At 33.4% G+C, this 16,219-nt stretch overlaps 1 protein-coding gene across 1 annotated transcript in view; it reads left to right on the forward strand.

Annotated features, from left to right (window-relative positions):
- LOC126750219 (serine proteinase stubble) overlaps nt 1-16,219 on the forward strand; it is a 113,504-nt gene that overhangs the window by 53,666 nt on the left and 43,619 nt on the right. The window contains exon 2 of the mRNA XM_050459768.1: nt 4,054-4,128. Within this exon, the coding sequence (XP_050315725.1) occupies nt 4,054-4,128 (75 nt within the window). The remainder of the gene's footprint in view (nt 1-4,053; nt 4,129-16,219) is intronic.

Below are 16,219 nucleotides of genomic sequence, written 5' to 3' on the forward strand. Positions count from 1 at the left end.
TTAGCGCACAGTTGCGCGTCTCTTTGGTTGTCTCTGAACACCAATCAAACGTAAACAACGAGCGCAGTTGCCAAATATCTTTCCCCGGTCGAAATTGAGTATAAATATAATAGAAAATATTTTTGGCTCTTAAACAAATTTCGCTCTTTCTCTTGCCTTACAATAAATAATACTTTAAAAAATGTATAATAAATGTATAATTTATTATACATTTTCTTTCGTCAAAATTGAGTAATCACTGGCAATTTAGAATAACTAAGCACGTTTATCAACAAAAATTAGACACTATGCGAAATTAATATTAGCTTTGTCTCTAATTTTTGTTATAAATAATTGATATATGACGTGTTCATGCTGACTTATAATTTTTTTTTTCGGTTTTTCCTATCTTTGCCTTGCAATAATTATTCTTTGCGTTCATGATTTTTTTTTTAGTTTTATTTGCTAGAGGTTATTCCACATAATATATGCTTATACATTAATGCTATCTATTTTTGAAATTGCCAAGTAATACTTTTTGCCATAATTGGTGGGAAGTTCATTTGAAAACTTCCCACCACGGATTTATCGAAAACCACTGTTTAAAAAAAAAACGCCGAAATACGTCAAAAGGTTTGTCAAGGGGGACAACTTTCTAACCTAAAATTACTTCACCCCGTTTCACCCATTGCCCCCCAGGGTCATCCCCCTAAAAATTTTAAGTGGCAAGGGGTATCGAGTATTAGCTTGTTTAAAAGGTCTTTCGAAATCTTTTATTTTGACATTTGATTTTTTTAAATCGGTCGTTTCGTTTTCGAGAAAATTAGAAAAATCTTTGTTTATCTTAAATTCTTCAGATAGAAAACAAAAACATGAAAATATCAGTTTTTATTTCAATAAGTGTTCAAAATGTTTTTGGCCGTTTTTGGCCAAACAATGATATAGGCGATGTTCAAATTCCTGACGGACATTTTAAAAAACATGTTGTGGGATATCATGGCAGCTGTCGATGACGCGCTGACGAAGTTTATCCAAACTTTTAGATTGGGAAGTAAACACAATAGATTTCAAATGATGGAAAAAAGTCTAACGGCGTTATATCAGGAAATCTAGCAGGCCATCCTATAGGCCCCCTTCGCCCTATCCATTTATCTGGAAACTCGTCTAGCCATTGCCGAACGGGAAGAGCATAGTGAGGAGGAGCGCCGTCTTACTGGAAATATATTTCAGCCTCCTCAAGTATAGGGTTTCCATCATCATCGATTTAGTTTTCACTTTATTTCCTAAATGCCTGCCCATACAATAATTTTTTAAGGGTACTGGATATGCCCTTCTACAAATGCATGAGGATTTTCATTGCTTTAATATCTACAGTTATGCTTATTAACAAATCTATTTAGATAAAATATGCATTCATCGCTGAAGCAGATATTCTTTACATGAATAGTATTATCATTAATCGCTTCAGTCATTTTTTCACAAAACTCAACTCGCCTATCGAAATCGTCTTCGGTTAACTCTTGCAATATTTTAATTTTGACTGGATGAAATTTATGAAGTTTAGTAACTGTGTGAACAGAGCCTAATGAAATACCAGTGGCAGCAACAATTTTGCGTAATGAAGTATTAGGATTTATTCCAAAATGACCCAAAACTTCAACTTAAGCGGCTTCATCCAAAATTCGCCGATTATCAAGTTTTTTATTTGCAACAGATGCAGTTTCAGTAAACTTAGTAACAAGGTCCAAAACATATCTTCTTCTATCTTTATTATCTTCTCTGGATGTCTGGCGTTAAACGTGACGGCAGTTTGCCGAGCACATTGACTTTGGGCACCATAAATTAGAATAATTTCCACTCTTTCGGCTAGTGTGTAAACCATTTTGGAAGTAAAATCTTCAATTCAACAAATAAATTTTCACTATTCCAAGATTGTCACAAATGTAGCTGACGGTAAAATAAATTCTTTACTTTCCTTCGCAACTATAAATAACTAAGCAGGTATAACAATAAATACAGTTCACCCAGGATATCTGTGTTGATGAAAAGAATGAGGAAAAAAAGTCAGGTTGTTATTTAGTTTTTTTCCACGTCTAACCTTCGGAATTGCTGTTTATGTTGGTAGTTTCCGTTTTAAATTATAAACGAATTCTAGATTTGGCAAACTCTAACGTGCAATATTTTGAACACTTATTAAAATAAAAACTGATATTTTCATGTTTTTGTTTTCTATCTGAACAAATTAAGATAAACAACGATTTTTCTAATTTTCTCGAAAACGAATCGACTGATTTAAAAAAATCAAACGTCAAAATAAAAGACTTCGAAAGACCTTTTAAACAAGCTATTACTCGATACCCCTTGTCATTTAAAATTTTTAAGGGGATGACCCTGGGGGGCAGAGGGTGAAGTAATTTTAGGTTAGAAAGTTGTCCCCCTTGACAAACCTTTTGACGTATTTCGGCGTTTTTTTTTAAACAGTGGTTTTCGATAAATCCGTGGTGGGAAGTTTTCAAATGAACGCCCTGTATATCTAATCTACTCAAAACCTACAATTTTTTTCGTATTTGTATGGTTTTATTTTATTCGTTGATAAATAATTTGGCTTGGTTGGGTTTGATTCGATTTCTCCTACCATTGGCAATAAGAGTAAAAGTTCCTATTTCGGAATGCATATTTTATGTTTCCTTGCATGCACCAGACTTGGCTATACTTCATGTATACTTTAAACCAGCAATCGCTCTAAGCGTTTTTGCTCTTGGCTGTAAATGCTCTGGCAGCATGTGTAGAATGCCCCCAGTACAGGTGAACATAAGCCAAGTAACAATTCATATAAACATTGTCTTCATTCAAGAGCATTTGTTAAGTTATTGCATTTCCCATTTTAATTTGGAGTCCATTATGTCTTGGCCTGAATATTATGGTTTGTGATTGGCATTCTTAATTATTAAGAAATATTTATCAGATCTATTAGCAATCACATTATTACCAAATCAACCCTGTATATACCATTTTGTTTGCAATTACATTACGTGCCACTGCGTGTATTTACATCTTAGTTTGAACCACAGATGTAAATAGCTCCGCACGGAGCTATTTACATCTGTGGTTTGAACGTCATAATAATGTTTATATAACTGTATTAAACTAATAGAAACCAAAACCTGGTCACATGTTATACAGATGTAACGTTAGCATAAGTCAATATAGTTTCAAGGAAAGAAGCTAGCACGAAGAGTAAGCAAGTATAAGCATGCAATGATTTTATGCTCTACAAAATGTACTACAAAATGTTAGGTAGAATCAGTACGGCTCTTTTATCCTCCGAAAAGTCTCACTATGTAGCTTGAAAGATGTACAAATATTAGGCATTAGCTTGTGATTTAATGACTTTTGTCCAAATAAAAAGATCAAGTCTTTCAAAAATCAAGAAAATCTAGCCCTACTAACTAGAAGCATCTCCCATAAACGGCATCTTTTGACGACATATGGCATGAAACAATTAAGTGTAGCATTCATGTTTTTTACTTGACACTGCTCAACTTCCATGTCGAATATTTTTTGATATTATATTTCTTAGGCTTGTAATGAATAGCCAGTTTTTTGTGTTCTTGTAAGATAGTATCATGAAGTAAATGGATAAGGTTTATCTAAGCTTCTTCAACTAGAATTTAATTCACCTAGCTTTCTTTCTTTGAAACTATATTGACTCGGGTTAAGGTTGTATCACACAAGTAACTTATGCTTCCTTGGTGTAAATCTTCTCTCTTTTCTTTGATTTTCTGCTCGTGCTCCCTTTGTTTCTTTGAAACAATTTTTAGAATAAACTTTCTTAGTTTGTACATTCATTGTACCACATAGCCAGGCCTGTTCAGTGTCACCCTAAATTAAATTTTTTCGTTTATTACATATTTAGGTATATTTAGGCAACCTCAGTTTATCTCTAGCAAAATATATCCAGAGAATAACATATTTTTGAGAAGTTGAAAATTTATTTTCATTAAAAATGCTAAAAGCTCTAGTTCCATCAAGCTTTTTAAAAAAGGCATTTAAATTTTCTTGTTTTTCTTACAGATCCAGAAACAGTGCCTAACAAACGCAAATTATACTACGCCCCGCCTAAGCTGAGATTCTTTGACGAGATTGGCCGTAAGTAAAGACTTTTTTGTCGCATAATATAAAAATATCTGTTTTTCTTATATGAAATCTTGATAATTTACGTTCATTTAAATTGTAAAAATATTTACAAACAAACGGGTGGGTATTTTTAGCGAGTGTAGACTAACGATGTTTACAAAATTTGTGTTGTTTTTTTTTTTAATCCTCGTCTTACGTATTTTTAAGAGATGTTTTTTTTGTTTTAAAATTTTGATAACCATTATTATTATTATTACAGAAGGGTTGTTTTCTATTAATTAAATAAATATATAGTTTTTTTTGGATAATAATAATAATTGGTGTTTATTATTCTGTATTCGTTATTGATCAAATTTAAAGTGAGAAATTTTGATACATCGTTCTGCTAAAGAATCACTATTTGAAATATTGCAGAGTTTTCAAGAAAGATTCAAAAGTATTTTAATTTATCCTTATATACTTACGTACATTACCGCTCAAAAGTATTTGCCCACATATGACTGTTTTAAAGTTATAACTAGAAATAATAAACCCATCAGTTATTCTTATGAAACGGTTTATTTATAACAAACTGAATATAAACAATACATTTTTTAATTAATTAAATTTAAGAAAATCAAATTTTGGATTCATCTACATATCTACATATATACTATATACATACTACATATATATTCACAGAGTTTCTGTAGTCTTCTAATTAATTTGTTTAAAGTTTCCTGAGGTCTTCTTTTGATGTGGGGCATGATTTTTGCACTTGTCTATTTAGTTCATCCCACAGTAATTCGATAGGATTGAGGTCCGGTGATTGTGGGGGCCATACCATAACTTTCAGATGTTGCCTTTGTAATTGATCTAAATATTACTTGCACAATTTCGACGTGTGCTTGGGGTCATTGTCATGTTGAAAGATGAAGTTTTCCCCAATTATTCGAGTACCAGAAGGAAGTACATTGTCACTTAAAATTGTTTTGTAACCCTCTTTTCGAAGAATTCTCTCTATTCTAATTAGATCGTCCACGACAGATCCTCCGAAACAGCCACACATCATCACCGAACCATCACCGTGTTTAACTGAGGCCACCGTACAGTTCGCAGTGACTCTTTCATTGGCATAACGGCGAACAAAAACTCGCCTCTTCGTTCCAAAAACCTCGAATTTTCACTCGTCACTCCAAAGCTCCAACTTTCTTGTAGTCATCAATGGTCCATTCTTTGTGTGATTGGGCCCACTTAAGTCCTTTCTTCTTATTACCATCCTTCAGTAGCGGTTTTGATACAGCTAAACGTCCTTTAAGAAGTCAGCTAAACGTCCTAAAAGTCGCTGTTTTACTGTCGAAACACTGACCGCTTTTTTACGGTCCTTGTTGATTTTTGCTGTGATTTCAGGGGCGGTATGGCGTCTATTGCGTTTGCTTGTAATTATAATATTTAAATCCTCCTTTGAACTTGTTGCCTTTGGCCTTCCCGATCGAGGTTTGTTGCTAATAGTCCCTTCTCTGGTGAATTTTCTAACATTATAATGGACAGTCCGCCTTGGAATTCCCAAATCCGTCAAAATTTGACGGTTAGTCTTTCCAGCCTTATGAAGTCCAATGATAATACCTTTTGTTTCTACCGATAACTCTTTTGTTTTAGCCATTTTGAAGAATGTTGAAAAACCACCAAAGAAACGGTGACAATCGTCAATAAGCAAGCGAAATTATTTACCAATGTTACACAAAATCAATTCTTGAAGACTAAACACCTTTAAATGTTTCAAATTTCTTCAAAAACCAGCTGTAAACAGATTAGTTTTTTAGAAGAAGTGCATATTTTCACTACATTGTTTGTTATTTGCAAGACTATTTTTAAATACTCAGTGTTTTTCAACGAACCATAGTTGATAGGTATGCTTTTAAGCATATATGCAATTTACAAAAGAGATACAATCTAAATATAGGTAAAAGATAAGATTTTTGTATCTAATTTAAAATATTAAAAAGAATACATGGTGGGCAAATACCTTTGAGCGGTAGTGTATGCTTAAATTAGGACTAGTTACCAGCTCCCATTAAAACGAAGACAAAGTAGTCTAATGTCTCTGTAGTCTAGAGACTCTAATATAAACATTAATTATCTAACATACACATAAGGCCACACAAAATTAAATATTTTATGTTATGATATTTGCATTTTTGTACCAGACACTTCAACGAACATCGACGAGCAAATGGGCGATAACGAAAGCGAAGCCCAGACTTTTCGATCCTAGAAGAAAAGAGGATGGTACCGTAAACTTAACCAAGCCTTGAATGCCTTAACAATGAATAAAAATAATCTCGATCAAAATAAAAATCCAACAAAAACTGGGTTGATTCATAAAAATGAAAGAAAAGCCAAAAGAAGATTGATATAAATAATAAGTTTGGGGAGTTAGGAGTGAACAAAAAATCTAACTGCAGCAAAAAATCTGTTTAAAACACAATAATAGAAGGTATTAAGAAAATTGAGGGTGAAGCAGTGTGAAGAGTTACTTATTATATCGGGTATTACGTCACTTATAGCAAAAATCAATTTAGAAATTTTTATCTCACACGCTCAACAATTGAAAAGAAGAAAAAAATCTTTTCAATATCCTACCTAAAAAAAGAAACGAGCCCAGATATTAATAGATTGAACCTCAGCTCCTAGGTATATAAAAAATCTATTATACCTCAAGTAAATTATTGTATTTAAAACTTATTGAACTTAAATTAAATTAAGTATATCGAACGGTATCGTTACAGATTTAAGTTCATATTTCTTTTAAATACGTGAATAAGTCTATTTTCTTTTTCTTTTCAATTGTTGAGCGTGTGAGATAAAAATTTCTAAATTGATTTTTGCTATAAGTAACGTAATACCCAATATAATAAGTAACTCATTATGAATTCGTCACAACAATACAGATTTTACTTAAAGCAGTGTGAAGTAAAAAATATAAATGCCACATTTAATTGTTTTATGGTGGGTAAATATCCAGATGGTGTGGTTATGAGAAATCTTTTTAGCTAGTAGTGGTGGGTTTTTAAAGATTTAATTTTTTACTCGGACTCAATTCAATAAATCACAAACTAGTGCCTAATATTTGTTCATTTTTTAAGCTAATCTCTGAGATATTTTAGAAAGCAAAAGAGCCTGCTGAATCTAGCTGAAACCTTGTACATTTGTCACCAAGTGTTTCAACCTAGAGAGCACAAATTCGGTACATGCATTTGCTCAGAACAATTAGCATAGTCGCATCTGTCAGGAATATCTTACAATATCTCACTTGGCATATGATTGAGGGGGTACTCTTATAAAGTCGAAATTATACCCATTTGTAGTTACGTCATCCAGGTGAGAAAAAACGTATGGCGTAGATATTTTTGCCAATCAATATTAGGTTAGAAACTTTATCATTGCCTTCAGAAATTAATAGTCTGCTATGTATTTTTATACGTTCAGAAATTAACAAATGATTTATTTCAGCAGCATATTATTATATTTTTATATTCGTGTATATACTTTCATTCCCAAAAAATTAAAAAAAATCTTGTAGTATTTATTGTATTATTAACAAACTTAACAATTAACATATATTATTATAATTAATTATGAATAATGGGACATAAACAACGAGTCCGAAACGGAATTGCACTTCATATTGAGAATGTGATAGAGCGAGCCGCAGATGCAAAAAGATTGAGCACAATAACGATCGCAAATATAAAGAAGAATGGGATAAAATCAGATCAGAATTACGCTGCTTATATATTTTCCAAGCAAAAGACCGCAAAAACCAAATCTGCAACATATTTGAAAAGTAGAATTCGGCACGCGCAGTAGACGTAACAAAACCGAGCTTACAAACATTGTGAATAATGGTATAAAATTATTTCAACTCACTGGGAAAAAATTTAAATACGGACAATTTACTTGTTCATGAAAAAAAAAATGCTGCTTGAAGGAATATGTTAACACATTAAAATAAAAATACCATTCCAAAAAATAAAACATACAAACTCAAAAAAAAACACGCCATATTGCATTACCAAGTTAATGAAATTGCAACGATTTGATTGAATACTTAAACGACGATCATAAAATAAAATTTGCTAGAACAAAAAAAGCTTCATCAATCTCGTCAGTATTGGCAAAGTCAGAACTGAAATCAAAGATATTGTCTTCGTCATCGTCGTCTTCGTCAGTCGTAATCACAAATGGCAGAATGCCATAGGCATCACACACTTGTATTGCCTCCCAAGCATTTTCAATTACCTTTTCTATATGAAAAACATATTTTTGCCAATGATCTATAAAAATTTCGTTTATTACACTTTCCCATGTAGTCAGAACTTCTAAAGGTGACCCCTTAAAATCGGAAATATATTGATCATATTTTCGTTTACATTCCGACCATACCATTTCAATTGCATTAAACTGGCAATGATATGGTGGCAGTCGCAAAATTTTGTGTCCTAAAAGTTTAACATATTCATCAAGGAAGTACTTTTTTTCACTAGGGTAGTTTCATTTTATCTTTCATGGCTTTTTCTGGAAAGCCAATATTCTTTTTCTTCAACCATTCGGTCAGTCTCTGCTTTGTCCAAGATTTTCTCGGGATTTCTTCTAATAAACCAGAATGGTAACTTGCATTGTCCATGATTATAAATGACTTTGGGGGAAGATTTGGAACCAGCTGAATTGAGCTTGAATATTAAATTTGCACCCTTGATGAAGCCATCTTTGGTTCCGGCGTGGACCATGATATAATGATGACCTTAAAAATAAAAGATAATTCAATTCTCTTCTTTTAGAAATCATTCTTCCAGAACATAAATTTAATATAATTAATAAGTAATGTTCCATGCACATACGAGTAGTGTAAGGAGTTAAATTCTCTCATATTGTCTTAGAGAGAAATTTTATGAAACTAGGAAACAGATGAAATTATGAAGTTAGAGGGCCCTTACAAGGGCAATAGTTTTTATTCAAAAAAAACCTAAAAAGATAACCAGATAATTTTTACCTTCACTGTTTTTTCCTTGAATCCGTGTGCTTGTCCATACGAATCCATACGAAATGATCCCTTGCTAAAAATCCACGTCTCGTCAATGAAAACTGGAGTAAAACCTTCCGGATCTACATTTCTATTTTTGATATACTCCCTTAAAAAATTGATTCTTTTATGAACAATATTTGGTAAGTCCATCTAATATTTTCTGTTATTTGATTTTTTCCACTTGAAGCCTATACTATAATATTGATTTATCTTCTTAAGGAGTCAATGGAAAACTCAAAATATTCAATTTCTTCCTTGAACTTTTCTCTTATTGTTGCCAATATTACATATTCTTTTCTGGCGTACATAGAATAAATTGTGTCCCGAATTCTATGTTTCAAATATATTGTAATTTTGGTTTTTGCTGTCTTTTGCTTGGAAGATATACGGGCTGCGTAATCCTGATCTGATTTTATCCCATTCTTCTTTATATTTGCGATCTTTGTTGTGCTCAATTTTGTTGCATCTGCGGTTCGCTGTATCACATTCTCAATTTGAAGTGCAATTCCGTTTCGGACATGTTCCTTTTCCAGTTGAAAAAAAGCCAATATATTTAAAATCATCAGCTGCGATTGTTCATTATATCTATTATATCTTTTTTTAGGCATTATCTAACACTTTTCGAAATAACTTTCAAGAACAAGTTGACAAATCAATATTTTTGATTGACAGTGACGGATATTTTACATAACCTAGTATATAAAAGATGAATAATCATCAGACACCAATTTTTTTCAAAAGTTTGTTGTCGCCGCTGTTTGAAATATGCTAAACAAAGATAAACAAAAATGACGTTATTACAAATGGGTATAATTTAGACTTTAGGTCACATAGATCAACATAAAACAGATGCCAGTAATATCTTCTTATGTTCTGTAATAAATGTTAGGCATATCTGTTGCCTAAATTTTGGCTCTATATAAATCATATTCCTGCAATATTCTTTCATCTTTTAGAATATATCCTGAACATATCTTATTATTTAAACAGATATCAATTTGAAAATTTCAATGTGAATATCTTATGAGTTAGAAAATTGCGGTTTGAAATAATGTTACTGAGGTTGAAAAATTAGAACGACCATATTCTTGTCAAATTATGATTCATGCCTAAGCATGCCCACCTCAAGATTTAAATGACACTACCTCAATTTTATATGCATAAATTAAATGCCAGAAATATTGCTTTGGCATATACCTACCATAGTTGAAAGGAAAATCATTATTGTATATAAGGAATAACAAAGGCTCTACGTAATCATTTTCAGCAGAACACCTCACTCACTCAAGATTGGATTATATCTCAGATAATCAATAAGCTCTATGCTAATAATGCTGAAGTTTTAGTATAGCTGCTTAATTATGATGTGATATATAGCGAAATGCTCTACCTAAACCATTTTAATTTCCTGGATATTATCCATATTATCATATTACGTCGATTACGGAGTTAGAAATACCCGAGCTTATTTAGAAATAACAATTAAGCTTGAGGTGCCCAATTATTTTATGATGAATTATATCCAAATACACATAAATTAAAAACTCAGCCATATTAGAATTAGCAGCTAAGTTTCATGAGCTAATTTACTTGTAAAAAACTCTAAAATAAATGAACCTATGGAACTTCCCTGCTAAAGGCTGGATCTCATACAAAACCAAATCAAATCGGACCTTACCAGGGAAAGAACTCTCTAAACAGAAACTTGTCCAGTGGAACCACAAATTTAAAAATGGAATCCGCAAAATATACCATGAGTCCGATTTCTCAGATCAATAGTAAATAATAAGTTAATAATTTTATTTAAATAAAATGTAGATAAAAGTTGATGTAACCCTCACATGATGTCAAATGCAACTCTCAGATCTTTCTTTAAATTCACAGGTTTTTATTTAGATTAGTGTTAATAATAATTGATGTTATACTAATTATGTGGTACTTTAAGATAGATCAATTACACTAGACCACCTAAGAAACGAGGATTTTTTGTACTACATTTGAACGTTCCTAAGATTAAATGGAAAGAAACAACTTTAGCTATTCCGCATATAGTTATGACACCATAGGTATAATAATCACAGTCAACCAAACATGTTTTAATGTGAATAAGGAATAAATCAAAAAGCTGTACATTTTAGAGTACATTCTACTTACTAAGGAATACCAGAAGTCAACCTAATATATAGAAATCTTATAGTTACTAATCTTCACACATATTGTTTAGGATAGATACCTTAGCATACTTGTACTCTATTCTAGATATGCCGACTTCTCAAATGCATTAACTTAGTGGTCCGAAAGAAGAAAATTTTATAGGAAATAAGATTAGTGACATTAGTGGTAGTAAACCTTCCATACCGAGCTTCCAAACTAATAAGCCAATGGTGTTTACATGCCCAACTCGGCTAATCACAAACAAACCTCTACAGTATATTAAGGTAAGCTGACTATCGTCTTGAAATACTCTTGTATTTTTCAACGATGTTACGGATACCTAGGGACTTTAAACTTAGATATTATTATCTAAATTTAAGGCATTATGAACTCAATAATCTCGGCAATATATAATAAGGACATGCTGAGTAGTATTTATATAGATTGCTCTAAGACTAAAACAGGATCGGGCTGCGGTTACTTACTGTAAAACGGAGGAATAAAATATTAAATAAAACCACAACAATTGTAATCATGATCAACGATTCCCTGTCTAAAGAAGTTGCTAATTTTCAACCACTACGGCCAGAGGCTTTGGTAGGAATGCCTATGGCGACTATCAGAGTGTTAATGAAAACATTTTCTTACTAGGTTTTGAAAAGTTGCTGATAAAAAAAAGATGATATTCATGAGTGCAGTTTATCTAAGGAGCTTCTCAGCAGTCTAAGTCAATGATGACATGTAAATCTTCCAATAAGGGTGCACGATCATTCAACAAAATCAGGCCAACCAAGGCCCTTTTCACTCGAGGGAGTACAATGATGACAGGCTTCCACCTCACATATTTCCCGACGCATACAACCTGCAGCGATTCAAGATAAATGCCCACAAATATCTTCGCACAAGCACCACTCCAAGAGTGACATAGGACTTTCCTCTTGTGCTTGTGTTTACCATAAAAAAAAAATGATGTTCGCACAATCCTCTATATGTTTCTTTTGATTTTCTACAAGACTTTGGCTTCATTTGAAGCTACAGTGGGCCGCCTTCAGTTCTGCTTATATAAAGATTAGATTGGCAGTAAATCCAGAAGCACCACCGTTGCTGGTGTTTCTGACTTATTTTCATACTTTGGCTGATTTAGAAACAGGTATCTAAATATAAACAGTAAAGTTAATTCCTCCTCGAGCATCTATAGTTATCCAGGCAGATTTCAATTATGATAACAAACACCCGAGGGTAGTGAGGTTGATAGATAGTTTTTTTTTTAAAGAATAAAAATGCATAAAATGCATGTCAACTTGTTTATTGTATAAGGTAAGAAATGAGAGTCGAAAATCGATTACCCCACCGCGATGTTACCTACTTATTTTCAGTTTTAAAAATAGTCTGAAATTTATTTTATAAAAACGGATCTACTGATTAAGCAATTTTTCAACCATATCGAAATCAACGTAAATTTCCGATGTAAAAGTGAAAGTATTCGACGACCATCCAGGTAGTTAATCTGTTTCGCAAATTAACGAAAACTTTCACTGTCAAGTTGCAAACGCCACTGAGACACGAATATCTAATGAAACTCATTAAAGTTATGATTTTTATTATGTGGCTATAATTTATTATTTTAAAGATAATTGCTGATGGCGCCTTTTACTTAAGACGTATTATAGCATCCATTAAATTTGTAATTAATTTGTAATTTAATAATTAAAAAAAAATTAATTCGAGGCATTGGAAGCTTGTTGCTTTCATTAAATTAATTTTTTTTTGGTTATTCTTTTAATGTTGGTATATTTATATTAAAATACCAATATACATCATTAAAAAAAGTTTAAAATATAAATAATAAATTAGGATTTCTTTCCTTAATTGTAATGAAATATCAATAGAAGACATGATATAAGTATTCTCTGACGTCTTTATTTATAATATTATTGGTAAAGTCTTCTTAATTAAATGAGGCAATTATAATTTATATTATTTCTTATAACACTAAAAACACTATCATAAATTTTCAAAAGATGATTATAATCACTGCCTGTTAGGAATATTATGTTTATATTGGCTTTATTTTATAGTAACCTTTGATTATTTTATTAATGTTTTTGTATTAAGTATAAATTTAAATTTGTATCTTTTTAATATCAACTTTTAATTAAATTACATTTTTTATAAAGGCCGCTGCTAGTAATTTATAATTTAATAATGAATTGTGATGATTGTAACTTGTTTCTTTGTATAATTTCTTTTTTATCAGAATGGACAATATTTTATTGGTTTGACCCCTTGAAATCTTCAAAGGATGGGTAGAATATGCCTAGAAAGCTGCTACGTATTGACGAGAGAGCAGGGCAGTCGCAAACTATGTACTTTGTTGTTTCGTCTTCATAGTTGCTTGCTCTACATAGTAGACTCCTGCTTAATATTATTTTAAAAGTTACCATTTAATTAACTGTGACCAGTTAGGTTGCCTATTATGAGATACAGTTTCCCTTAAGACAATTCGCGGATTAACTCGAGCCTCCAGTATATAAAGCGAATTTGTTGCTTTTTTCCGACGCGAGCTCTTTCCAGGTTTGTCCCTACATTTATTTTCATTCTCAAAGAGCGGAATCGCATCATTGTGAGTAAGACGACTTCCTTGACATGTCATTTGTCTAGAGGCGTCAGACACAATATGACTTCCAAAGCCTTGCTTGGTGTGGTTCTCATAGCTCCCGTTATGTTGAGGCATTTTTTGAACATGGTCTAGTTTTCGATGAATTGTGACCTGATCCACTTTATGGCCCAGACAATAGCGTTGTACCTTAGCATAGGTCTTAGGATAGTTGTATAGATTACCGTGGGCTCGGAAGCCCCAGATCAAAGTTTACAAAATAAAATACATACATATTTTATTCTGTAAACTTTCCCAGGTCTTGCTCATAATTGTACGTCTGCTCTGCTCGTAAGGGTTATAAGTTTCCGGTACTCTTATGGTGATGTAAGAGTTGCAATTTAGTTGGCTATCCATTGTCAGACCTATACACTTTACTTCTGATGCATTAGTGCCTGATAGTTTGGGTGCCAAAAGAGACGTAATTTTCTTTTTTTTTTTGGTGAATAGCACCAGCTGAATCAGTAGAGTTAATTTAAGTAATTTGAAGAGCCGCCTGCATTTGTTTTCAAAGCGATTACTTAAATTTTCCTGTCTGCAGATTGATTAAGTGACTTTGTTGAATGACTTTGTGTGGTAGTGAACATTATTCAAGCGGATGATGAGACTATCCAAAAGCATGTTCACTCCTCCAGCCCCTGTCTGCGGACCGCCCCTTGACCATGTTCTAAGGGAGATAATCTTTTTTGACGCCCTGTACACTGATGCGTATTATTCTCTTGGAAAGCCATTAAAAATCCACCCCGTCAACGCGTCTAAGGTGTTTCCCTAATTTTTAGCGACTGGCTTATTTTACAGAAGGTTGTTTTATTAAACGCACCCTCGATGTCAACAAGTATACATAGGAAAGACTTTGTGGTGCATCGACCCTTCCAGCCGCCCTATCACTGAGTGTAGTCTGTTGACCTCGAAAAATTGAAATCGAGGTTTTAGCATAATTCTGGAAAAGTTTAGTGCGCATGACTTTATAATGGAGGTTTGGATACTAAAAGCATACTGTTTCAATTCCTGTTCATCGTTTCATGTTTTAAGTACTACCGTTCGAAGTATTGTGTCCAGGCAATTAAGGTAAAGAGACTTGAGTTGGTTTTTTTAGGGTCTTGATACGCTTTAGAGGTTATGATATTGCAGTTGAAGGTGAAAGTTATCCACCAGTGATGATATGAGATGAAAACTTTGGCAAAGACATGCCAGTTAACGATTGATTTTGATATAAGTGGTATGCAAAGTGTTATATCTATTACAGTTTGATTATGAGAGTTAATGAAGGTTGGTAAAGTAACAATACTGCAAATAAAAGGATCTTCACCTTTTTTTTGCAAAAATAAATTCATAGTCCTATTCTAAAGACTAGAACGTGACCTTTTGCTGGTATCGCTTTAGGTTCATGATGAGGAGACACCATCTCTTTACAAAGAGGTTGGTGTTTTGCCTTCGGAAGTCCTCTTTCGTTGCCAGCTTGAATTTCTCCTTCCAGGCATCTTTTATCAACTTTGGGCAGTGCCACTACTTTTGCCTTAAGGCAACACAGTAGGGGAGCACGCCACTATCTTCTAGGCCGAAGTATTCGCTGTATTAAAAGGCGGACAGAAAATCCTAAGCTGCGGACACCGTAATACAGTCGTATCAATATACTCAGACAGCAGAGCTGCCATTAAGGCTATCACGACCGCAAAGATAAGCTCCAAGCTTGTACTAGAGTGCATAAAAGTCCTGAAAAAAACTGACGCAGATTGGCTGCAGGGTCCAGCTTGTCTAAATACCTGGCCACGCAAGCCATGCAGGTACTGAGGAAGCGGACTCTCTTGCCAGACTGGGATCCGCGAATGTGCCGATGGGGCCGGAACCCATAGTTGGTATCGCCAAATGCGTTGCGGTCGCGTCAATGTAGGGTCTGCTGGACAAGTGGACCCACCGAAGATGGACTGAGTCCCCTGGTATGAGACAGGCCAAAGCGCACATAGGTGGGTCCTCTGCCTATCTCACCAAAAATCTACTATGCCTAAAAAGACGCGAAATTCTGCTAGTGACAGGTCTTTTAACCGGTCACTGGCACTTAAGAAGCCATCTCCATACTGTCGGTATTGCGAACAATCCGGAATGCCGATGGTGCTGTGGGGAGGATGAAACCGTTGACCATAATATAGTCGGGAGTGCCCAGCACTCACGCGCGCCAGGTTCAAATACTTGGGTAACACTTTCAGTGTACCGAGTGACTTTAAGTCCTT

The sequence above is a fragment of the Anthonomus grandis genome, chromosome 2, assembly GCF_022605725.1.
Source record: "Anthonomus grandis grandis chromosome 2, icAntGran1.3, whole genome shotgun sequence".
In the NCBI taxonomy this organism is placed as follows: domain Eukaryota; kingdom Metazoa; phylum Arthropoda; class Insecta; order Coleoptera; family Curculionidae; genus Anthonomus; species Anthonomus grandis.